General features: G+C 41.9%; 2 protein-coding genes across 8 annotated transcripts in view; one reads left to right on the forward strand and one right to left on the reverse strand.

Annotated features, from left to right (window-relative positions):
• Positions 1-2,591: 2,591 nt before the first annotated feature.
• FBXO9 (F-box protein 9) lies at positions 2,592-18,901 on the reverse strand. The gene is made up of 13 exons (XM_072036371.1): positions 18,646-18,901; positions 14,982-15,059; positions 13,223-13,381; positions 12,540-12,597; positions 10,509-10,608; positions 9,857-9,987; positions 8,325-8,439; positions 7,517-7,635; positions 6,987-7,077; positions 5,925-6,020; positions 5,260-5,353; positions 4,608-4,762; positions 2,592-3,984 (listed from the first exon to the last, which is right to left on the reverse strand). The coding sequence occupies exons 1-13, from the start codon at positions 18,646-18,648 to the stop codon at positions 3,876-3,878; spliced, it is 1,308 nt and encodes a 435-aa protein (XP_071892472.1). The 5' UTR covers positions 18,649-18,901; the 3' UTR covers positions 2,592-3,875.
• A 150-nt stretch (positions 18,902-19,051) lies between these two features.
• CILK1 (ciliogenesis associated kinase 1) overlaps positions 19,052-25,096 on the forward strand; it is a 29,550-nt gene continuing 23,505 nt past the window's right edge. Inside the window, exons 1-3 of one of the 7 annotated variants that reach the window (XM_072036370.1) lie at positions 19,052-19,199; positions 19,380-19,499; positions 23,613-23,798. In XM_072036370.1, the coding sequence (XP_071892471.1) occupies positions 23,698-23,798 (101 nt within the window). In that variant the 5' untranslated portion in view covers positions 19,052-19,199; positions 19,380-19,499; positions 23,613-23,697. The other 6 variants (XM_072036365.1, XM_027455108.3, XM_072036366.1 and 3 more) reach the window with 6 other exon arrangements.

Below are 25,096 nucleotides of genomic sequence, written 5' to 3' on the forward strand. Positions count from 1 at the left end.
GTTAGTTGTTAAACAGACCTACGTGCTATATTGTTTCATTCTTTATTTATGGATTATACTAGTTAATATAATTTATTTACCATCATTTCCAAAGTGTACTTGTGGCCTGTCTTATCACCTTTCTCCACTGGTTGAATGTTTATGGAAAAGCAATTCCATGTAGCTCTCTATAATTTTGTTGTTTAATGCATCATAAAATTATGCATGTGCTGTCAACAGTCTTATTAAAAGCAAATGTTCCATATTTTCAGTCTGATTTGCTCTTTGCATTATATATGACCAAACGTCCTACCAGCTTGTAGACAAGGTATCTTTTATAAAAGAAAGTTGTGACAAGCAATTTTTACATTATTTACTACTGTAGAATTCATCTAGCTATTTTTCTGTTACAGTAATGGAAGTAGAATTAATGAAAATAAATTTATTTGGGGTGTAAATTTAGCCTGGAAACACGCAGGGTTAAGCATTTCTACTTACTTTCTCAGGGGAAGATCCATTAATTCAGAAACAAAAATGTGTGAAAAGGTGTCTACTCATCTCGTCTCTCCACACTGAAGAATAATTTGCCAGGATTTACTCATCTCACTTTTCTTAGCTCTGCATCTTACCCAGCTATTCCTCACAGAGCATTCTGAGGCTGAATTATTAAGCATGCCCCAGAACTATTCAAAAGATGCCGGAATACCTGCAGCTGCTGAGGTAGGAAGGTTGCCAGTCCTGAAATATGTAAGAATATTACCTTTAGAAGCACGTCTTTTTTTTTTTCTTTTTTCTATTCAGGATGTGTGTTCTATTAAAAAACCACACAAGACTACAGTGTCATTTTACCATCTCTTACGGCCTTGAATGAAGAGCACACGGCAGCATGGGTACACCTGGACCCCTTCAAATGGGCTACATTTGCCATTTCAATGTTGACAAGTTTCCAAATATACTGGCATACATTCCAGTGGAAATTTCTTGGGTTTAAAAAAAATAAAAATTAAAAAATATATATTCCATTGTATTCTTTCTTTAAAAACCTTGTATAAATGTGTGTTTTTGAAGTTCAGACTGGTTTAGCTCCAGCTTTCTGAGAGGGGAGCTGAGCTCAGCGACTGGAAAGTGTCTGCAGGTGATCACTTAGAGCACTGAATCACTCTCCCTCCTCTCCCCACCTCTACAGACCAGCATTACACACAAAGGTTTAATTGGCTTTGATTAGACCAAGCCAAATTAGCACGACATTTGGTCATCTGAGCACCTTCTCCCCACAAAATTTGCTTAGCACTTTGACTGTTTAATTGTACGGTGGGGGTGTGGTCAGAGTGCTCTGGCAGTGCCATAAGCTATTTTTAATTTGAAAATTATGATTCTGTTCCCTTTTGTAGCCCTCCTTCCATTTATAAGAGGACTTGTCTCACCCCCCAAAAAAAGTCTAGGGAACAAAGGACTGTGCAAGTGTGTATCCCTGATTCTTTCATTAGAGGTACTAATGTAATTAGCCAAGGACAATTTGCCAGCAGTAAACTAGTTACACCAACTAGTGTCTTTATATGGTAATTAAAAGGACAATAAAACTAAATTGTACGAACATAGAGCCTCTGGCTATTAAAGCCTTGGACTATTAAAAATTCCTACATAGAAGAGAGGAAGAACAACCACTTGCCCTTTTTTGTTGAAAGAACTACAATCTTAATAGTCGCACATGACCAGACAGCAATAGTGTTTGCCGACGGTAAAGCATTTTGAAAGACAAACTAGCTCGATTCTCTTACTGCTAAACGTAGAGGAACAGACATGTTAGTCATAGCTCCATCTCACAGGAGGCTCATGTAACTTTCTTGGTGAAGGAGCAATTAATATATACCTTAAATAATTGCCAAGACTTTTGCTGAACCAAGATCTCAGTTTGTAAAAGATCTCAGTTTATAACAGGACCCTAGCTAGTTTCTCCTCTGTGCCCAGAGTACATTTCAAACATACAACAAAGGCAGGAAAAGAGAAAGCTCAGAAACAGCAGAAATCTTGGTCTGAAAAGGGCTTTGAATTGAAAGGGAGCCCTACTCCATGGAATTTAGTTACTGGACAAAACTAATAATCAGAACCACCTTCTGATTCTTGTCACAAAAGCTTTCTGTGTTTCTCATGAAGGCAGAACCAGATCCATACCACCATCAACAGAAGTGTAGGTAACTAACATCTTTTCTCAATTACAAATTTGGCAATATTTTGTTACTCATCTTCAAAGCATGAAGCCAATGTTCTAAGCAATTGTGTTTCCCTTCAACAATTACAAGAGTACAATACACTCGTTCTGTTGTATGATGTAAGAGTACAAGTGCAGCCCTGGGGTCTAAGGGCATCGGCCAAAGGGTTGTAGGCGAAGTCTCATCAGTCAGCTACAAAAGACCAGCTCCTTACCCAGAACTCATGTACCTGAAAGCTCCTCTGCTTTTCTGAGAACCTGAAAGTGGCATAATAAGAAGTCATTAAGAGATTAATTCTGTCAGTCTTGCCTAACACGCAGTTCATCCATGGTAACTCCTAAGTAATCATCTTTTATTGTATGAAAATAATGTTTTCTTGGCAAAATAAGAAATTGCAAGGGATTGTGTGTTCAAAATCATGATTTATTGATGTATTTTTAATCGTGTAGCTTCTTGCAAAGATACACTTTATAAATTATGGAACAAGAATAGTTCTTTCCGCAGCTCTTTCAGACTTCAGTTCTCAAGTCCAGGTCCGTATTTCGAAATGAGATGTTCAAAGGCAAATTATGCAAAATGGCTTTAAAAAACTACACTAAAAAGCTGCAGCTCTTTCAGAACCCGAGATACATATGGTAAGCTGTATTACAGTGTCTGCACTACACCCCCAAGCAATATATGCAGGAGAAGCAGCATACGGTAGCTGCACCAATCTCAAGGTACACTTCATGATTAGCAGTACACAGCACCTGAACATCTACAGCAGCCTCACAATTTATCTTAGTACAACAAATGCTCAAAGGATTTACAGCATCTGTAGCGAGGTTAGATGAAGGGTTATAGCACGTTACAAACACGTTTAAGTGAGGCCTGCTTACCCGTGCAGTCAGACCTTGCCAACGCAGAAGCAGTACACACACAAGCGTTTCACCACTGCACTGTGACACTTCCCAAGCAGAGCCACGCACCCTGCCAGCTTGGCCTACAGTACAAGAGGACAGCTCGCTGCCCACGTCCTCCTCCCTTTTACGTCCATCCTGTTGAGAAGGCAGGCTCCACTGAACTTGTGTAAAGCTCAAGTTACGTTTAAGACCAGCTGGAATCACTGCATTGGTGGGGATGTACCTCTGCATTTAAACATTATATTCGTGACTGCTTGCCCTGGATTGTTTTTTCCTTAAGGTTGATGTCAACATAATGCCAGATCTTGAAGGCAAACAAAATAAATTTAATTTAAAGAAAACATTTATTTGAAGTTCTTTTAAGTCACACAGCTTAACAAATATAAAACAGCTTTCTCCCCTTCACATGTCAAGCCTTCACCAGAGACCACAAGCACTGTCCTGTGGACAATGAGATTTTCCTATAACAATTCCTTTTGGACAAACCAGTGTCCGGGCAGATGAAGACTCACATTTTAAGCAGACTGATTTATAAAATCTGTTTAAAAAAAATAAAAACTTTGTTATCAAATTCTTGTCACAACATAAAGGTGTTTAAGCTTGATCTCAAAACGAATCCCCAGCCATAATCAAATGGAACATACTGCCTTCAGAAAAAAGAAACAGAAAAAACTACCAACCCCAGAATTTTAAAATGCTCCAAATATATACACATTTATAACTTAAGTGCTCATTAGCTACAACCTTTTATTCATGCAAGAGTTGTGAGAGGAAAAGGTGTTTCTTAGAGCGGCTTTTCTGAGAATGCAGTAAAACTCTTCACTCGTGCAAAGAACAGAGGGGTGTACATCTTGTCAATGTCAAAAGTAGTAACTGCTGTCTCACCAGTCGATCTGCAAAGAGCATTAGAGAAGTTAAATCAGACACAAGTTGCCGTTTAACTCCCTCAATTATGCAGTCAAGTTCCACAGTATGGCACGTGCAAACTACAGCTGGAATGCATGTATCTTTCACACCGCCTCGTTCTGAAAGCACGTGAATGTTGGCTAGGTCACACCATGCAGAACACTTTGCGCGGCTGGATTCTGTGGTCTGCAAGCACCAGAGTGCCCACACAGTGGGTGCAGGGACCCTCACATAGTGGTGTTTACAGCTTGCACGGTCACAGGACAACAGAGATAGACCTTAATGAATATAGGCTTTCCACACACTTTTACTGGCATCACACTGAAGTCATTTGAACACTGTGTATGGATCCTTTAAATGACTACAATGCTGCAACTCAGCTACTCAGCACTTACCATACCACTAAAAAAAGTTATTCAGATCTTGGGATTTCTTAAAGTTCACTACAATACATCAAATCAGGACCAGCTACTGTTTCCAGGACATTTTGTTAGAGCCTCATCAGTCTCAGAGCCTACACATTTTCTGAACCTAAGTTCTGGATAAATTCATGTCACATGTGTTTCTACAATTAAGTATCCTTCTTTGATCTCACTCTGCATTTACTTACTTGTAAGTTATGTGACAAGAATGATGTATCCAAACCAGTTTGTTGAACCTCTGGCGCCCACTGGAGCACAACTGCAGCCCTACATGAAAACTGTGATCTGTTTCTTGTACAGGAACACGACGGAAGTACCTGTATTTGTGGTAGTCAATTGGTTTCTGTGCAAAGAAAATAGTTTTGAATTTAGATGTTGATTATAGAAGTTTTCACAGGAAAATACGAATGGAAGACACCACCCAAACTACATAAACTCGCTGTAGAGTAAGGTAACACTACTAACTCATTTCTTTTCATTTGATGCTGTGCAACATCTATGTGCATGGTCAAAAACTGATCTCAAAATGACCTCTTTCCACCCTTCCCTCCTGTTTGTTACAAACTACCTAACAGCACCTCACATGTCAATTCAGCCTAAAGGGGAGAACCATTGCTCAACTGTGAACCAAATATTTATGTCTTAATCAGGATTATTACAGATTCCAGGAAAAAAGACAATTCATCACATTTATGTATTTATGTTAAACATTTTTCAACATTCATTTTTCAATCCTCTGGTGTAATACAAATCTTTGTGAGCCTTAAAATATTCAGTCTGAGACTTATTAAAAAGCCCTCTCCTTAAATTACTTTTCTCTATTCTGTGTGTTCTACTGACCTCTTCCTTTTTCTTCATTATTACAGCAAATACTTTGGTTTGATTGTCTGTTTCCTGGGAAAGACGATAATGGCCAAGTAAGATTGCATCCGTTCTGGAAGGTTAAGAGAAGTATATCGTCAAGGGCAAAGAAGTTTGTTGTCCCAAAAGAGTTTTCTACAAATGTCAGTAACGAAAAGATAACTATGTATCATTATCCAGGAGGCCTATTTTTACTTGCATTTGGTAAATACCAGGCTCATTTTTAGTATGAAATCAAGAAATCATTTTTGGAAGGCTGCTTTAATTTTCCCAGATAGAACTGATGAACTTATTATCGTTACTGTCCTGTCCAGCCTACTGCTAAGTATTTTCAGGTTTCTGGTGAACAGCTCAAGCCTGTTGTGATGTCCCAAATGATTTTCTGCATTTTTAGTAAGTTCATACAAATATCAAAAAGAAATCAGGCAATAATTTACACAAGTCCCACCAAAAACTTCACTGTCCTTCACAAACACAGTCAAGGAAAGGGGAGAAAGCAGTTGTTCTCAGTAGTTTTTGTACAACATTACATTTTTACCCTCGTTTTGCTAAGCCCAGATATAGAATTGGACACAAAAGTAAGTGGAAATTGCCATGGAGAAGCAATAGGGAAACTGTACAGCTAAATATTTTCTGTCACTAACCTTGTATTTTTAGTCCGTAAGCGAGGAACGATGGATTGAGGATCTTCAGGAGTTGTTAGCATCATAACTTGACCATCTGGAAAGAATCTCAAATACCTGCAAAAATATAAATTACATAATATAAATCTAGATTTATTTATTTATTTATTAAATCACTGGATGTTTTACAGAAGGAGATAGCAGAAAAAAAAGATCAAAACCCAAAAGGCAGTTCTGAAGATTAAAAGACCAAGTTATGAGGAGTTATGCAAAAGGACAGCAATTTGGGAGCTTCGCCAGCTCTCATTAAAGCAAGGAGGCTATCCTGGAGTCAAAACTCCAGTCAATAAAGTTTTCTGGAGGCTGGAGTCAATAAAGTTTTCTCCATTCCCAGCACCTATTGATAGATATGCAATAAAATCTTAATTACAGTGTTAGTATGAAATGGACAATGTCACATGGTCTTTTTCAGGATCTGGGATCTGATTAATTTTTACACTACCCAGACACCATCTTGATGTTTGAGAGACTCTTAATAGCCATGAGATTCAACAATTTCTATTAAGTTTCCAGCCTCGGAAGAGACAGTGGAGTGGAACAAACTTAGTGAACAGCAGAATGAAGGACAAAAGAAAAATAGCCCGAAGAAACCAATAGCAAGGTATTTACAGTAAGTTGAGAAAGCTCAGCCTCTGGATTACTTAAAACTGGTTACAAATGAAGTAAAAAAACAGCTCTCGTATAATCACTTGTTTTCCCTTTGCTAAAAGCAATTATTATATCAGAAATGTAAAACAGAAGTGATTTGGTGAATGAAATTTGTGTATTAGTGTTATTACTGTTGAACTTCTATCCACATGAAACAGCATAACCGAACATGAAATGTGTTTCTAAGCCCGCCTCTAATTATTGTAACAGGCACTATTTCTTAAGACCTGTTCTCAAAAAAATATATATAGCCTTGCACACAGTAAGAGCTCCACTGGGTTTTACAGGGTGATTAATGTTTGAGATATCAAGGGCTGGATCTAAAGAACTTAAGAGAGAGAAACATTTCACTCACTCATTGTACTACAGTTCTACCTGTAATATTCCACTTGGTGCCATGCTCTATAGAAACCATCAAGAGATTGTTCTCCTTGGCGTATGTACGTTGTCTTGCTGATGTACACACCTACAGGAATGAAGGAAATAAGTATAGGAACAAAAATAAAATGCATAAAATACTTAAGATTAAAAATGGTAACCCAAAACTTTTGAGTTTTTGTTACTTAAATACACGGAAGTTTTTTGTTTGTCCTGTACACCCTCCCCTTTATTTTTACAGATATTCTACAGATTCGTAAGATTTCTGTGGGATTTCGTACATATTCGTACAGATCCTTGGCCCACAGAATCACAGAACGGTCAAGGCTGGAAGGGAGCTCTGGAAGGCACCTGCTCCAAACCCTCTGCTCAAGCAGAACCACCCGGAGCTGGTTGCCCAGGACCACGTCCAGGCGGTCCCAACAAATTCAGATCAGGTCTAAGAATGTCAAACATAAACCCCATCCAATTGTTCCTGTCACAGTTACATGCAGTAACAAGAATCTGTTTCCCAAAGTACACCTCACCATCAAATCGAACGCGAGGCCTTTCCAAAAACATTTCCCTCCAAGAAGAATATGGAACAAGCTTATTGCAACTCCTGCCCCACACTTTCAAACAGACTTGGTGCCAGATTTCAGGATCTCTAGTAAAAATAAGAAAAAAAGTAAAACTTTTAACTCAAAACTTTCCTGCAAAATTTATCTTTTATGTATCAGAGCAACAAATGCCTTTAATTTGGTTTGAATGCAACTGAAATAAACTTTCTTGAGTTACTGTGGCTCATAGAGTACCATAATTTAACATCGTTCATTCCCTTAATTCTGGAGCATTTGAAAACCGTTTCCTTTTCCTCAAGAAACCCAAGAACACAATGTAATTTTCAGCCAAGTACAGAAGAGCACTTCATCAGTCTGGCACTCCTCTCTGTGGCCACGAGGATAATGACAAAATATACATTCTAGAGACCCTGCAACTCTGACTTTCAAACAAGGCAGAAGAAATAATGCTTTCAGCAACTTTTATTACAATTTATTCATCTAACATACCAACCAGTGGCATACTCAAAAGCTGATTAACTGTGAGGAGCATAACACAGTACTTGCCATGGGAAGAAAATGCAGGACATGGTCCTACACGTACGATTTAGTGGGCTGCAGGAAAAACAAACCAATGAAAGAAAACAAAAAACCTGACCCCTTCAATATTGACAATTTTGTTCTATGAATTTGTCATCCACCTCTACATACTGTTTATATATGCTTGCGCATAAAACACCTTTTTTCTTCCTTAGAGCAGAGAGAAGCTTTACTCTAGATAAATTATCTACAATACCTGGCACAAATGTAAAATCCTCGGCAAACAAGAGATAATTGCTCTAATGATCTTAGGTCCAAGTCACTTGAAACCACCCATCGGAAGATGTACATCAGTACTTCCAAAGGCAATGCTGCAAATAGAAAACAGTTTCTTGTTAGATTGTAATGTGTAAATCAATAGTTTGTCTGCATTTCAGTTACAGACATTCTGACTTTCCACAAAAAAAAAAAAAAAAAAAAATCTGTTTTTCCACACTGCTTCCAGATATCAGGGAGGCTACCAAGAACAGTCTCCTTTAATAAGGAAGTTAAAATATATATTAGAAAAAAGTAACAAAATGGAAAAAAAAATCAAAAGTTAAGACTCAATTGCATTATGTTAAAACAACAGGATGTAGTGTTAGACTACAAATATGAGTACTTGTAAGGTACCAAATTCCACATCTACATTCCACATTCAGTGTCTATAAAGCTGCTTTTTTATTCCAACTGATCTAAAGTGTAACATTACCTCAAAGCATACTGCTTTGGCAAGACAAGATCAGATCACGTTCCATATTGGATAAAAAAAAATCTAAGAACAATGTATCCACCACAAAATTGGTGTCATATCACTGTATTTCGTGGTACAAGTCCAGTGATGTTAGGAAAATGTTAGTGTTATCATATGTTACAAAACGTTTTCACAGAGCATTGCTTAAAAACGTCTTCTAATGTACTAGTAGATAATGACAGAATCCTCATCAAAGCTCCACAAGATCATATGAGAGTTTTCCTAGCATTAGAAATTCAGTGAGAATGTCCTGAGAATTTTGGTTTCATTTCCTTCTTATAACTTTCTGCCTCCCTGTGTTTTCTGTTTCAGTTGTTAATAATCTTGTTTACTGATCTTCTATTGTTAGGAATCGCATTTCATTTATTTTCAACAAGTGCTGCTTTCTGGGACCTATGCCTTGACCTGTAGCACCACATCCACATAAGACTCAAGGACTTTCCTCAGTGTAACAGCTAACAGCTTTGAGCGAAATTCAAGAGAAAATAGCTGAGGCACAAAGGCACATTAAACAGTAACTACCTGTAAATACCATGGCAAAGATTGCAGTTTACTAGATTTTTGGCTTTTAGTGTAAAATCAAGCTTCTTAAAAAAAATGTTGCTGCACTCCCACAAGTGATAACTGATAGAGAATCAGATAAAAAACAGGAAACACAGAAATACAGATCCCTTCACAGAACAACACCTCTCTTACTGAAGAATTGTAATAGATATGTGTAAACAAAAAATAAAGACAACACAAACCATAAAAAAATATATTAAAAACATACATACATTAGAAATACATAAATACATTAAAAAGGTTGTAGGTTTAAGGCAAAACCATCCATGAAAAAGTAGATATAACTATAAAAGTAAATAAAGGGATACTGTATACTTTTCTCTAAAATTACCTTTAGAATGAAAAAGGTAAATGTTTTAATAAAGACAAGTGAAACACATGATCTATAAAAATTCTTCCTCTGAACTCCTGAAGTCCACCTTAGCTCATACCTGAGATATGGGTCTGGTTAACATCAAGCTCAGGCTGACAAAGTTTGACGGAAGAGTCCTGAAGAGTTAACTGTTGCTGGAAATCTGACAGGAGATCAGCCATTTTGCCATCCTCTTCGTTATCCTCAACACTAGAAAGAGAGAATGCCAAAACTTTGATATCGGACATAACAACAGGTGTCCTTATCTTTACACCAATTTGCTAGATCATATTTAAGTTGTATGTTGCAATACGATCCTTTAACAGGCTCATGCTTGCTTGCACAAAGTAACCACAAACCACACAACTCTCCTTCATCTCATCACAAAATACTTTCCTTCTCCTGTATAGGGATACAGAGTTGCTGAAAGATCTTCCAGTCACTTTTTAGTATCATTTAATTCTACTCCAGACAAGCTTAATGGAATGAGCTGAGAATAAAGAGCCCAGTCAGCAACTAGCAGACCTATCAAAGGGTTTTAAAACATAAAGAGAGGAGAATTATGTTTGGGCCTGTCGTGACTAAAACCGTAGCAAGGTGTTATACTCAACAAACCTTCCTTTATTTTGATGATTACAATGGAAAGCCCCAGTACCTACAGGACACACTGTAAATTGTTTTACTCAGGTTTCAATACTCTATGCACTTAATTAGTAAATTTTCACACTTACCACCTCTTTCCAACTCCGTCACCATCTGGGGACCGTGTATAGGTGATCCTAAACTCTATGTCAGGTACAAGCTGCATGGCTAGACGATAAAACTTGATGGCTGAAAACAAAAGGTGTAATATTTAAATGTGTCTGATGCCTATATGTTAAAAGCAAACATTTCTTTTCAGAGAGATGACTTTGACTAAAAGTATTAAAAAACGCGGAAAATGTCTTCGCATAGTAAATCCTGCTTAATCTAAACTGATTAGGTATAAATTCATTACAGAAGAAAGACAAATCAAACACTGTCAAAACTAAAAACTTCATATACTCTTCCATAATAACAATTTCTCACATTTCAGCCTTTACAGATTTGCCTTAACCACTAAAAAAAAAAAAATCAGTCATGGAGGACAAAATTTGACAGTACATGCTGTAAGTCCTCATTTTGTTTGTTGCAAAGGACTTAAAGTTTTTCCAACAAGCCATAAAGCTTTTAAGCATTGATGTCATAAATAACCTAAAAAAAAAAACAAATTTTAACATAAATTTGATCATAAAACCTAATAAATTTTAACATAACTAAATTTTAACATAAAACCTAATTTGAAAGAAGATGTAGGTATACCTTAAATTCCCAATGTAGTACAGACAAATATTCAGACATACCTGACATTATATAGGTGAAATCTCAAACAATATTGTTGTATGTTTAAAAAACGTCAACAAGAGACCCAAAAGAAATACATTTTACCATGGAAGCTACAGAAGGCACAGGAGCAAGCCACTCAAAACTCTGAGGATGAGGAACCTGACTGGTTTGAAAGCAGCCTTTTCAAAAAGCAAACAAAAGACTATGGGATGTGAGAGAGAACTGACAGCTGGGGCTTCATCCAGCACTCAGGAGAAAGTACTTCTGCCTTTAACACTCCAAAGATGCTACAAACACTGAGCAGAGAAAGAGGCAAAGGAAAAACACCCTCTGTGAAAGAACTGTTACTTAAGCTGCAGCATGGCTTTCTTCTGAGTTAACTCTGTGGATCCTTCAGAAGGCAATGGGTTCATTGTACATGCACACGTTATCTTAACACCAGTATTAAAAAAGACTGTGTTTATGTGCCTCCTTACATCCCCACATGATTACTCCCGTGTGATGATACTAAGGCCAGATGGCCATTCTCCATCAGTTTGGACCTTTAAAAAAGAACCAAACCAAACCATTGGTGAGTTTGGAGCTCAGAACTTGTTACACTAATGAGTCTGAGAAGCCTGAGTTTGGGGTAAGTGTTCGTGTTCCCTTGAGTACTTGTCAGTGCTGCTGACTGACAGCTAGTATCCTGTGGCTGGGGAGGATAAGGAATAGCAGCAGCCTCAGCTGAACAGATCATTCTTAACTTTAGCATTTAGACTCCAAGCTAGGCTTGTACTGTACTTGAGCATGAAGAAGCTGCCTCACATAACTGCCTCACAAACATCAGGTATCAGCAGACATCAGAAGCAGGCTTAAAATGTCACTTGGATTCTGGAGAACTGGGCCAGGTCAGCAGATAAAAAGTGTGGTCTGAAAACAGCTGTCCCAACACATGCTCAGTAATTTATCTGTCTGGTGTAGGACCTTGCTTCTGAGGTCTCATATGGATGTACGTGTAGGAACAGTCCTCCCAAGCAACTGCTACATGTATCAAGGCCCTGCTTCTCATGATATGGCTGAGCATCACTTGCTGGTGGGAAGTGGAGAATAATTGTTTTCTCCTTTTGATTCTGCATGCCTTTTTTTTTTCCCCTTTAAGCTAATGCTAATACTTTTAGATTTCAAAATACTCTCATGTTTTATCCACAATCTAGAAATCATTTCCTTGATTCTTTCAAGCTTAGATCTGTGATACAACGGTTCCTTTTACAGCAAGGTTGTTTGCTTATCCAAATAATTCTCAAATTACTGTTAGCCTTCAGTTTAAGTTCACTGTACTGTCATCATGCACTCTTACTCATAAATTAGTAGGTTAAATTATTCTGCAGCAAAGACACTCACTACAGACTTCCTATTACCTTCATAAAGGGCCCCATTTTGTTCTTCTTCTACCGCCTTCAGGAAAAGTTCTTTTGCCTGCAGAATAAATTACACAGAACACTTAAGTTGGTTGTAAATACAAGAGCAATGCCATTTGATTTAAAATTAGTTTTCATCTTAGCTACTATACTCTACAAAGGAGCACAAAATAACTCTATACTTAAGATGATAGAGCATATTCATAAGCGACAAGCCAGAACTGAAATTCCCAAACAACAATCTCTCCAAGTTCTTTAAAAAAAGATTTAAACAAGTTTAAAAAAAAGTCCCACCAGCCTGGATCTGGATCACAGCATGGTGCTGGAAGTGTAAGAAGTGAAGAAAGTTAACAAAACTATTCTGACTGGATCACAATCCTCTCACCGTGACCCACTTTTTGCAGGGTTATATAAATTAATTCTTTTCAGTACTTGGACTCCTTTAGAACAGCAGCTGGACTTGCAGCTATGACAATGCTTTGCAAAGCTTTGTAGCTTTACAAAACCAGATAGCTACCCATTCCAAAAGGAGCTGGCGAGATGGAAAAGAACCAAAAAATAGCCTAAGCCCCATCTTAGGAAATAAAAGACACGATTATTGAAGTAGTATTGAAATACTTATGAGAAAATTCAATGCTATACTTGGGACAGAAAATAATAGAATCATACATTTATTTTTGTACCTTTTCCTCTTTTGCTATCTCCTGTTTCCCTCTGGTATCTGCAGACTTCACTCCAGGTCCTCTTGGCGATGCTCTGCATGGCGGAGTTTCCAACCCACTAGAACTCACACCTGGGGCAAGCTCAAACATCCACTGAGCTCTGAACATCTGGAGCTCTGCCTAAAACATCCGATTAATTCCAACTTAGTATCACATATTCAGACAGTACGTCTTCTAAGCAGAGATTATACAGTACTAACACACAAAAGAATTCCAAATTATGCGTTACACTTCCAAGTCTTAAAAGGTTTCAGTGGGTTCAGGCATGGAATTAGCAATTGTTTTATAGTAAATTTTTTAAAAAGTGCACGTGCATTTGTTTAACGTCATTCAATAACACAATTGCCTTTATCTGGACTGCCTGCCTCAGAAGAAAAACTGGGATGTTCCAAGAAGTGCATTTAGTAGCATGGTTATGACCTAAAACTCCACAGGAAATATGCTTTTGAGAGATACCATGCATTCTTATTCACGCAGAACTATCTTGAGCATGAGTTAATTCTTGAAATGAAAATGTAGAAAAGCTCATTTTTGTACATAAGCATAGAATCATAAAATCATAGAATATCCTGAGTTGGAAGGGACCCTTAAGGATCATCAAGTCCAACTCTTGACACCGCACAGGTCTACCCAAAAGTTCAGACCATGTGACTAAGTGCACAGTCCAATCTCTTCTTAAATTCAGTCAGGCTCGGTGCAGTGACCACTTCCCTGGGGAGCCTGTTCCAGTGTGCAACCACCCTCTCTGTGAAGAACCCCCTCCTTATGTCAAGCCTAAACTTCCCCTGCCTCAGCTTAACCCTGTTCCCGCGGGTCCTGTCGCTGGTGTTAATGGAGAAAAGGTCTCCTGCCTCTCGACACCCCCTTACGAGGAAGTTGTAGACTGCGATGAGGTCTCCCCTCAGCCTCCTCTTCTCCAGGCTGAACAGGCCCAGTGCCCTCAGCCGTTCCTCGCACGTCTTCCCCTCCAGGCCTTTCACCATCTTCGTAGCCCTCCTCTGGACACTCTCCAACAGTTTCATGTCCTTTTTATACTGTGGTGCCCAGAACTGCACACAGTACTCGAGGTGAGGCCGCACCAGCGCAGAGTAGAGCGGGACAATCACCTCCCTCGACCTACTAGCGATGCCGTGCTTGATGCACCCCAGAACACGGTTGGCCCTCCTGGCTGCCAGGGCACACTAAGCATACTAATCAAGGCTGTCATTTAGATAAAATACATCTGAGGCCTTACATTCCTTTCTGTTTTAAGAACGAAAGCATTATGCTTTGTGAAACAAGACAAGTTACTCTTGCCATGCATTTTTTTCAACATCTTTGAAGTTACACTTTAAGTGTTTCTAGCAGTTGTCAAGAGTGCTAGGGAGCACTGACACAAAAAAACAGCAAATGCAAGAAAACATGGTGTTCTATCAGACTGCTTTTATCAACTTTTGCTCCAGCAGAAAGCGTCACATTATGCCTGAGCTTAACCCATACAGAAATTGCTGTCTGATTTCTACAGATTTTCAAAGAAATTCCAGATCTGCCACAATCTTCCATCTGTACAGATACCTGATGGCTGACTAACATCCGGAACACAATGCAAAATTTCACTTTTGGAGGGGCAGGGACATTAAGCACATGTCATAGCAACAAATATGTGATACCTAGATGAGTATAAACAGTGCAGCTGAAATCACAGCAGTGATTAAACAAAATGTTAGCATATACAACATACCTGAAGATTTGCTTCACCAGATCTTTCGTTGTCATCAGTTCTTACCAAGTCAGAGTGACAATCTTCTTCAGCTTCTGCCTAGTAGAGAGTAGTCAGATGTGATTACAGAGTGCAGGTCCCCACAGAACTTTCATAACACACAATTATCAAGGATACACATTTAAAAAAAAAACAAAACACACTCTTCCCACATCTTACCTGTCTATTCCCACTGATCAATCTTAATTGACAAGAAAAATTAATCTTAAATTAACCAATATTGTTTGCACTTTCCTATTAACCCAATGAGGATGTTTCTTGCCCTTCAGTGCTATCGATCCATCACAGCCTAGGTATGTATCACTTGAAGGCTCACATACACCAGCACACTGCCACGATACCCAAATAAAAACACTCAGTATCCACATCAAAACACAGACCCAAAACTTCATTAAACTGAGATGTAATTCATAGTGATTATCTTCTGATTTCCCCTATCTTCTCATTGTAAAGATAACCAATATTTTGGATTTGTTTAATACTTAGGAAAGCATGAAAAGACAAGTTCTTAGAGTAACAATAGCTACTTTATGAAACTATGGGACAAGAAGGGCAATCTCAAAAACTTACATATTAAAATATGAAGTACCTGCCCTACTGAAAAAGGAGTTAAGAAGCTAGCATGAGAGCTTGATGGCTGGTTTTATTTACAATACTGCTGAGAGATAAGTTAAACAAATAAGACAAAGCTTTTACTGAACTTAACAAGGCCCAACATACCAGTTAGACAGCTAGATTAAGAGCAGAGCTTAAAAACACCCCTCCTTAAAAAAAAAAAAAAAAAGAAAGAAAAGCTTCCCCAATCCTGCTTTCCCTGAGAAAGGGAAATTTCTCATTGCTAAAATGCATTACAACTGTATGGAATTTATGCTAAAATAAAACAAATTCCAAATCACTGACAAGCCACCACAATAACAGCAGCAAAATGCCAGTAAAGAAAAAAATCAATAAAGACTGAGACATCTGTTTAAAGTTCTTGCTGTTTCTGAGGCATCCCAGTTTTTCTATGATTCTGTGCTGAAATTCACATCTAGCTCTGCAAGTATGTCACACTAAGTGAGATTATGAAGGCAAACCTGGCATTAAGATTACCAGCACCACTTATAGAAGCTTTGCATCCCCCTCCTTCCTCCTGCAGATAGCCCTCAAAGACTTAAAATGACATCCTGTAAACTTACTAGTGAGAGTCTTTGGAGTTCTCATAATTAAATCCCTATCTCCTGACAGTATCAGCGCAGACGTCAAAGCATTTCTGCATTCAGAAAGTTTATAGAATTTATATAGCATCTGGAAGCTCACAATCAACCAGAATGCTGGCAAACCTGACGGGCAAAAGTTTAATCTCTTGTCTTGGTGACAAGCACATCCCTGGAGTCCAGCTCGTAGCACTTGTCCCTGGTTCCCTGAACTACCACAGACTTACTGGGCTGGCTTGTCATCTGTAGACGTGCTTTCACTACTACACTGGTTGATTTATCTTTTACAATTCATGATGCAAACAGCATTGCTTGGTTAAAATAGACACTGTGTCTGCTTCTAGACGGATTCTGAAGGTTGTGTATTTTAAATTTCTCAGAGGAGGAAGTAGGTAAGCCAGAACATACCAAAGCCTTAAATCTGAGCAAAGAGTAAATAACTCAGAAACATCATTTTTTTCACTCCAGAATTTGGTTGCAGGCTGCTAACGTTGTGCAAGTCGCAGCAGACCTATCAGCAGAGTACTTCAGCACACGGGGACTACACCTACGCCGGGCAGAGCCAGGCAGGAACAAGTGAGCCCTGCCACAGATGTCTTGTATCTGTGTTCTTACGGCACGGTGCTGGCACAAACAAGGCCCACCTCTGCCTGCACAGAGCCACAAGGCTTCTGGTCTGCAGCTGAGCTTTGTCCAGGCAACTCTCAGGCTGGGCAGAAGAAGCCTGGTTTTATCTGCAAAATGCAGAGACGAGTAAAGTTATTTCTAACTAAATCAACACATTATCTCCCTGCACATAAAGGCACACCCATTAAAAGCTTTAAACTACAAAGTCTGCAAATAAGTTATTTTAAGCCAATAAGAGTCAGAATTATTTAGGTTTTAAAGTTGGCTCAAGTCTAGCTTGTTGCTCCCTTCCAACTCAGGGTACTCTATGATTCTGCCTACTGCTCAAAAACTTGGTTTCAGTAACTTCTCGTGAGTCTTCATTTTCTTCCCCTTGCCTTTGTTTCAACTGCCCTACCTGCTCTTCATTTCCGAGTCAAAAGTCAGCCATGGTTCTGGACCACATGCTTCCAAAATACTGTTCAATGCCCCTTAAAACTTCAATGTGCTCTCAATTTCAAATTAAAAAATAAAAATACACCATACTACGGAGACCTACTCCAAAGCCCAGCAGCTGTACAAAAAAAAAAAAGCATTACAGAAGTCTTTATAACCAAAGTTTGGCTCGCATCTTTACTTTTTCTGTGCTGAGTTCACGTCTGTTCTGCAGTCTCTCATCTGACAGGTTTGTCTTCTGGCAGCAGTGGCAGCATAAGCTACCCTCCAAATTTATCTGTAATGCAATTCTTTCACATTGCTGCTGCACAGCTAACTGGACCGGAAAATTTTTCTCTATTAGCAGCCTTTCTGCTCTTTATTTGATCGGTGAAATCCCCATGGTTTTGCTAGTACAAACACATAAACACACCAGTAGAGTAGGCATCACCACTGGCAGGCAGCTCCTGAGATCGTACCCGGGGCAGGTTTTGACTTGTAAAAACTGGCTCCTTCCCTGCATTCTGGAAACATACTTCAGCTGCAATTACAGCTTCTCAGGTTCACAGGATCCTGCACTGTTACTGCTCAGGAGTTTAAAGGAATCAGGGCTGTTTGTCTCTATGCTATTGGCCTTCCTGGTGCTACAAGTCAGCCGTCCTACCTACCAGCGACTCTATCCTGCTTACAAAGTGAGCCATCCCCAGCGCAGGCTGAGCAGCTCGAGCGATTTTTCCGTGAGAAAAGTGGCAGCAAATCACCCAAAAGGTCAACAGGGAGACAGCAAGCACCAGAGCCAGCCTGCGACCTGCGGAAAGAAGTCTGCTGAGTCGATTTGGTTCCGATCTGTTCGCAAAGCTTTGGAAAACATTTGCCAAATGCAAACACCAGCTTATGCGTGTGGTTCTGCTTTTACTATTTTGCAATCAACAATTGCGTGCTGCTCTCCCCCGAGCACAACAGCCACCTCCTAGGGGGCTCGGCACTGCAGGGTAGCAAAATAAAGGCAGGAAAAAGAGTTCGAGGCCGGAGAGGGCTGGGAATTGGCGAATAAGCGGGGATGACACTGCAAAACTGCGACCGATGGCAAAGGCTCTTACTGAACTGTAGGGAAACGAGGAGTAGCTCACGGTTACGCCTATGTGCTTGGAGTGACATTATGCCAGAAAATCGGTGTTTTAGCTGGGCGGTGAGTTCTGAGGGACATAAAGGGCTCGGGTGTGCACTGACCCGGCGGTGCTGCCGGCAGAGCCGCCCTGACCCAGCCTCCTCAGACCCCAAACCCCCCAGGAGCGGGGTGCCGGCCCCCAAATCCCCTCAGGGGCTCCGCCTGACGGGGCGCAGCCCCCGCTTCCCCCCCCCCCCCGCCACCCACTGCCCCCTCTCACCATGCTGCCGGCCCTCGGGCGGCTCCGTCCCGTGCCGGGGCTCCGTGCCCCCTTCCCCTCGTCCCGCCGGGTCCCCGCGGGGGGCACTTAGCAGAGTTCTCGGTCGGAGAAGCGCACCACGCAGCGGGAGTCGCGGCGGGCCCTGCGGACGGCAGCCATCTTGCCCGGCGGTGAGGGGCCGGCGGAGCGGCGGCGGCGGCGGGGAGACGCGGCCACACCGACACCGGCACCGCCACAGCGCCACAGCGCCGCCCGCCGCGCGGGCCGCTCTGAGGAGACCGCGCCGCCGCCGCGCTGGGGACTACGAGTCCCAGCGCGCACCGCGGCCCCGCCGCCCTGCTCCCGCACGGAGGGCCGCGGCGCGGAGCTTGCTGGGAAGTGTAGTCCGGAGGCAGCGCCGCGTCCCCGCTGGGCGGCGCCATTTTCTCGGCCAGCGGCCCGGGACCGGGGCCGGGCCCGGCTCCCGCCCGAGGCCGCCGCGGCCCAGCGCCTGCTGCTGCTGCCGGCCGGCAGCGGGGGCCCTGCCCTGCCCCGAGGCCCTTCCCGGGCGGTGGGTGAGTGGGCCGGGCTCGTTAGCGGCTGGCTGAGGGCGGGGAGGGGACTGAAGGCGGTGGTGCCCCCGCCTCAGCGAGGAGGTTTGGCGCGGGGGGTGTACGTGGCGTGCTCGGTGAGGTGCTCCAAAAACGGGTGGGAATCGGGTTTTAAACGTGCCTAACAGCCTTTGTTTTCTTCAGGAAAACACCGCCGGTGTGAGCTTACACGTGAGCCGTTAGTCCTCACCCATGAGGAGCCGTGAGGGATGCGCGTGTGGAGCGGGCAGGCAGGTGAGAGCCCAGGCCGGGCGCTGCTGGCAGGTAACGGGGAGGCGCCATGAGGGAGGGGGCACAGCGCTCAGACCCGCTGAACCCGTGGGGAAGAGAGCAAGAAGTGCCCCGGCTGCCTGCAGGCACGCCCGTGGGGTTGGTGCTCTGGAGCAGCAGGGGCAGTGCTCGCTTTTGGAGCAGACTGGCTGAGGTTTTGGGATCCTCGGTACCACTACAGCGGGTTGGCTGTAACGGGGCTTGTAGCCTGGGGCTGCAGGCAGAGCTGTCAGGCTTTTCTCCTGGCTGGGTGTGTCTCTGTGCATCGGGGAGTGAGGGAAGCCTGCCTCCAACAACAGCAAAGCAGGGTGCTCTGTCACGGGGTTGGACACAAATACACATTTATGCTTATGCGATGTAACAGCGATGACTTAAAGCAGAAATCTCTTTTGAGTAAGTACACCCAGCTCCAGCTGGCTTCACTGAGCGTCATGCATGCCTATAGAAGGAGATTTAACTCCTTTCTATTCTTTTTAGATATTATTTTAATTTAAGCAATGTAACTGCTCTGAAGATCAGCCTCTATGTAGCTGCGTGGTCTGGGCATCCAGACCTTTCAGGCTTTTTAAACAAACCTCCTCTTAAATGAGTGCACTTCACTGCAGGACTCCCTGGCACAACAGACTGCCCAGGGGAGGAGCTGCATGTGCCATGCTCCTGAGCTCCAAGCCCAGCTCACTTTGTTTTGTAAACCCCAAGCCCTGGGGAAATAACATAGTGATGTACTTTTAAAACCCAAATGAAGGAGGGTGAAAAGCAGGTAGGACAGAGCTGTTACAGTTGGGGCTGGCAGTCAGGTTGCTTGAGGCCATATTTTTTTTTTTTTGTTCTTTGTTTCCCTTGTGTGCCTCCTCCTCCTGTTCCCGTGACCCCGCTAGAGCCAGCAGGAGCCTGCGGTGCTCAGGAAGGGCAGGATCAGGCCTTCTGCACAGCAGCAGGAAGATTGCAGCCGGGGAAAGCGCTGTGGATGCCTGAGCGGTAACAGGAAAGCAGCTCTCTTCCTGCTGGTTGTTAGCAGTCCCGTGGTTCTGCGTGGCCGCACTGTTTTGCGATTTAAACTCATCTCAGAGATGGCAGCGAGGCTGGTCCCCTGGGGATTATCTTCGTGTAATTATACTAAAATCCAGCTGGGCCCTAATCCCTGCTCAGGCTGCTGGCTGGGGCTCGCAGACTGCCTTGTCCCCCCTCAGAGCCCTCCCTTTTTCGGGCGCAGCCAGGAACCTTCCTGATGCCTGAGAGGCTTTGGCTGCCCGCAGCCCTGCTGCCTGCCCTCCCTCACTCCCTTCCTCCTGCCCACAAGGAGAGCCTGTGACTCGTGTCATGACGGCTTTGTAAAGCCTCGAGGGCCCCCTTGTTACTGATGGAGCCTTCCCCATCGCTTACACGTAGTTTTTCCTTTAATGGGGAACCTCATCACCTTTGCTAACAAAGGTCAGAGGGGCCGCGTGGATTTAAGCCTGGGTCTTTAAACCACACCTTTCTGTACACGCGCTGCCAGTAACGCCTTGAGATTGTTGCCAGCACGCAGACCAAATCTGGAAAGCCACTTGTTGCTTGTTTGCTCTTGTGTCTCCCAGCTGGGGCAGGAAAAAGGAGCCAGTTTCACTTTCAGTTCACAGTGCAGCAACGCTTCAGACCCGTTAGCTAGAGAGTAGGGAGCTGCAGAGGTAACCCCGCTGTGTCCAGATGGGAAAGGCTTCTTTAAATTAAATTAGTGAAACTCTTCCACTCCAAGATGATTTTGTAGTTTGTATTTACATCCTCAAACAATGTGCATCTGTCTGGACTGCAGACCTAGACTAGGATACAGAGCTTGTGCATCGACATTTAGAGCTCCACAAACAGTTCGTCAAAGACCTGTGTGTTTTTTTCAGCGGGACTCCATTTCTGTGAAGTTTTAAGGCTAAGGTTTAGTTCATTCCAGTAGTTTAAGGTGAGAGCAGAAGAGGATAAGGACAGAATGTAAATAGTGCAAAGGAAAATAGCTTGTTTTTTTTAAACCAGTTTCACTAATAAGCTCAAGAATAAACAATACTGATACAATTAATCAAAAAAAAAACATCATTAAGCTTTTGCCTAGTGGATTTTCATACGGGCGGATTTGGGTTTCCATAAGAGTCGTGCTAACTTCAGTGCATCCTAGTATGTATTTTAACATGCACACCTCATTTAAATCTTGACTTTTGGACAGTTTTTTCTCTACGGGTTCGTTGCCTCCCTTGTATGCTCCGGCAGTATTTCCATTAATTTGTCTGCTTTTGATCACATTCAACAGTAGAGCTTTTGGAATTCAAAAGATAGTTTCTTTCAAGTTCTGTGAAGATCAGTGGCTTGAATTCGTATCCCCAGTGAGGAAAAGGCAGTGATGTTCACCACTTTGCCTATTTAAGAGGCAGCAAACAAACGGTAGACATTGATGGCAGCCATTGCAGGTTATTGCTCGCAATGTCCCATGAGTTTTGGTTAGCTGTGGTTGTCAAACATAAGGCAAAGATGCTCTGTAGTCATAGTCCCCAGGAAAGGGACATGTGGATGGTGAGTCGGGGGAGCTTTACAGTCCACAAAATTGCAAGGTATCACATCTGTTACGATTACAGTTTCAGAACCCTTTTGTGAGGGGAATATGTGCTGAAAAGTCCACGAGTCTCATCTGTTTTAGTTCAAAGTTACTGTATAAAATGATCTGTTTGGATATTAACCAGCACTACGTTTTCAGACTGGGAGACCACTGGAAGCTTTGTTGCTGTTTGACATTTGCACTAAGGATCTGAATAAATGCCTGGGAGCTGAGTTACCATCCAGACACTGTCCAGCTGGAGTAACCAAAGCTTTCTAACCTGAATGCTGAGTGTTGCCTAAACATAGCTTTATTCTGTGCTGGAAAAGCACAAACAGAAACTGGTACCCCAAAGTGCCATTCAGGCAGGCTCTGTGTTCCTCAGCAAGCAGTACAAAAGTGGGATTAGGTCTCCAACATAAACTGCTCAGCTGTGGTTCCTTGAGGTAGAGTGTGGGGAGATGCTGGTACTGCCAGAGGGCAGTTCCTCTTGCCAGTTTTACACGCTTCCTGATGTCTGAGGAAGGCAGAGGCAGGCTGTTTCTTTTTTATATGTGATGTGTAAGATTGTCAAGAAGTGTATTGCCATTGTATTTCTTAATTTTTGCTTGTTTGTAATGGGATTGATAGGTGTAGAAGATGAAAACAAACAATCTTCACAACATCTTGCTATACACAGAGTTGTGACTTTGCACTGATATCAGAACATTTATACAGTATAGTCCCATTGCTTTTAAAATCATTGTTTGGCTTGTGAAATGAGGCAAGATGGAGGAGAGAGTTAAGGAAGCCACAAAAAATGTGCAAGTCTCGCTGAAATGCAGGTTACAGAAGGCTAAAGTCACAAGCAAGGAATGTTGCTGTCCTCTGAGAGCTGGACAAAAAAGAAAGCAGGGACCAGACCCTAATTGCAGGGGAACTCTATTTTATACCAAATGTATGATTAACTTAGAATAGATCCCATTTATTCTAAAGTAACATAAATTTTAGAAAATATCAGCAGCAATTAGATTAAATGAGGGAGTAAGAACTTTCTTGATTTATGTCTATCGTTCTGGATTTCATATGAGCAGTGTCAGGACAAACGGTCTGATAGATAATCTGATGTATCCACTACCAGAGACTGATTGATGCTGAGGGCTACTGTGCAGAAGTGTGTTTGGCCTTACCTGACATGAGTATAATATTTTAAAATATAAGCTATGAGACTTCATCCTCTGCTTTCAGTAATAGCATGTGTCACTAGGGCTGGCTACCACCTCGCTGTGAAGTGCCTCTAGCTGTACGTGAGAGAGTACATGGGGAGCACACCCAGTTACCTCCAGGTAAAGGCTGACTGCTTCTGGAGGGAAACCAAGACAAGTGTTTGTTTGTAGCTTACAGGGACTGTTTCTCTGAGGAGAATGGAGTCTGCAAACAAGCACTCTCGGAAGGGTGCAGAAATCAAGTGGATTATGTTCTGTGCTTTCAGACCAAAGGCTAAGTCTTGAAAACATGATTCCTGCAACTGTTGACACTGTCCTGAGTGCTCTGTATTTATGCTGCCACAGAAAGAACTGGTTACAGTCGGAGGAGCAACACAAGAACTCAGGACACTAAGGACTGAAATGCGCTTGCAGTTAAAGTATCCTCATCATGAATAGGTACACAACTATCAGACAGCTTGGTGATGGGACCTACGGCTCTGTCCTCCTAGGGAGAAGCATTGAATCTGGGGAGCTAATAGCCATTAAAAAGTAAGTATGTTTGTGTGTTACCTAATGGTGCATGGTCTGGATTTCTCCATTCTGCGATCTGCATCACCTGCTCGTGCTGGTTTAAGCACTTCAGGTTCCCCACAGCACGCATGCTTGTTTGAGCCCTGCATGCTGCTTCAGTAACAGTCCTTGGTATCCTCCGAAGCCCCAGCAGAAACGAGAGAGGAGGAGACACGTAGGCGTACTATAATAGTGCTCAGCTACTCCATGCTGTCAAGCATGTGCTGTGTATTTTAGTTAGAGTATTCTGCAATGCTGTTTGGGAATCTGCAGCCCCTTCCCTGCTGCTTACATGGAGCATATATTTCACGGTCTAATTTCCAATCTCATGTTAATACTGCAGTGTAATTGCCTTTAACTTTATATTCTGTTATGTACTGGTCATTTCAGCTCAAGTTTTTCTTAAAATTGCTTGAGAAGCCCACTCGATTTTTGTCTTCCTTGTCTGCCACTTCAGCAGTGACCTCAGTTTGTAAATGACTTATTTGTCCTGGTTGTGGTGAGAGACATTGCATTGCAATGAAATCCTTTTCTGAAATACCAGCCATGACCCAGAGATGTACTTGTCAAAGGAGCTTTCACTACAATGTTGCTTTGTATGAATAGTCAGTAGCTGGCTTTAGCAACTTCACAAGTTCTCTGTGCTGGGGATGTTTTTCCTGCACCAAACCTCATCAGAAACACTTCTGATTTTCATTTTGCAACATGATGGAAACTCAAGAGGTTCAGAACAAACCAAAAGATGGAACTGTTTGCTTACGTGCTAATGACAACCCACTATTAAGAACAGAAGTGGACTGGTGGCTGAAAGAACAAGACAGTAACTGCAGAAACACTGCTTAAGCAAACAAAAAATGTAAAAGCTTTCAAGAAATGAACACCATGTCAGTATACTTAACATTTTTTAAGCACTGATTTCAAACTGGAAAATTACTACAATAATAGGTAGTGATTTATTAATAAAATCTGCTTTGTACAGTTATATTCTGGATTAGGATACAAAGGATCTGCCACAGTTTCTTTCTGTTAAAGCTTGAAAGGCAAGGCAAATTTGAAAAGCAATTTGCTTGATAGATGAAACTAGCAAGGGAGGTAGTGAACACTGTAAAATGAAGAAATAAAATGTAGGGGAAATGTTTAAAGATTACAAAGAAATCAAAATACAGAGGAGAGGAGCAGGTAGAATATGATGAAATTGGAGACCCAGGGATGTGATTTAACTTGGTTTTCAGTAGATTTGTTCCAAAACTTAGTCTGACTTGGTCGTAACTGTTGTT

This window comes from Anas platyrhynchos, chromosome 3 (genome assembly GCF_047663525.1).
Source record: "Anas platyrhynchos isolate ZD024472 breed Pekin duck chromosome 3, IASCAAS_PekinDuck_T2T, whole genome shotgun sequence".
NCBI lineage: Eukaryota > Metazoa > Chordata > Aves > Anseriformes > Anatidae > Anas > Anas platyrhynchos.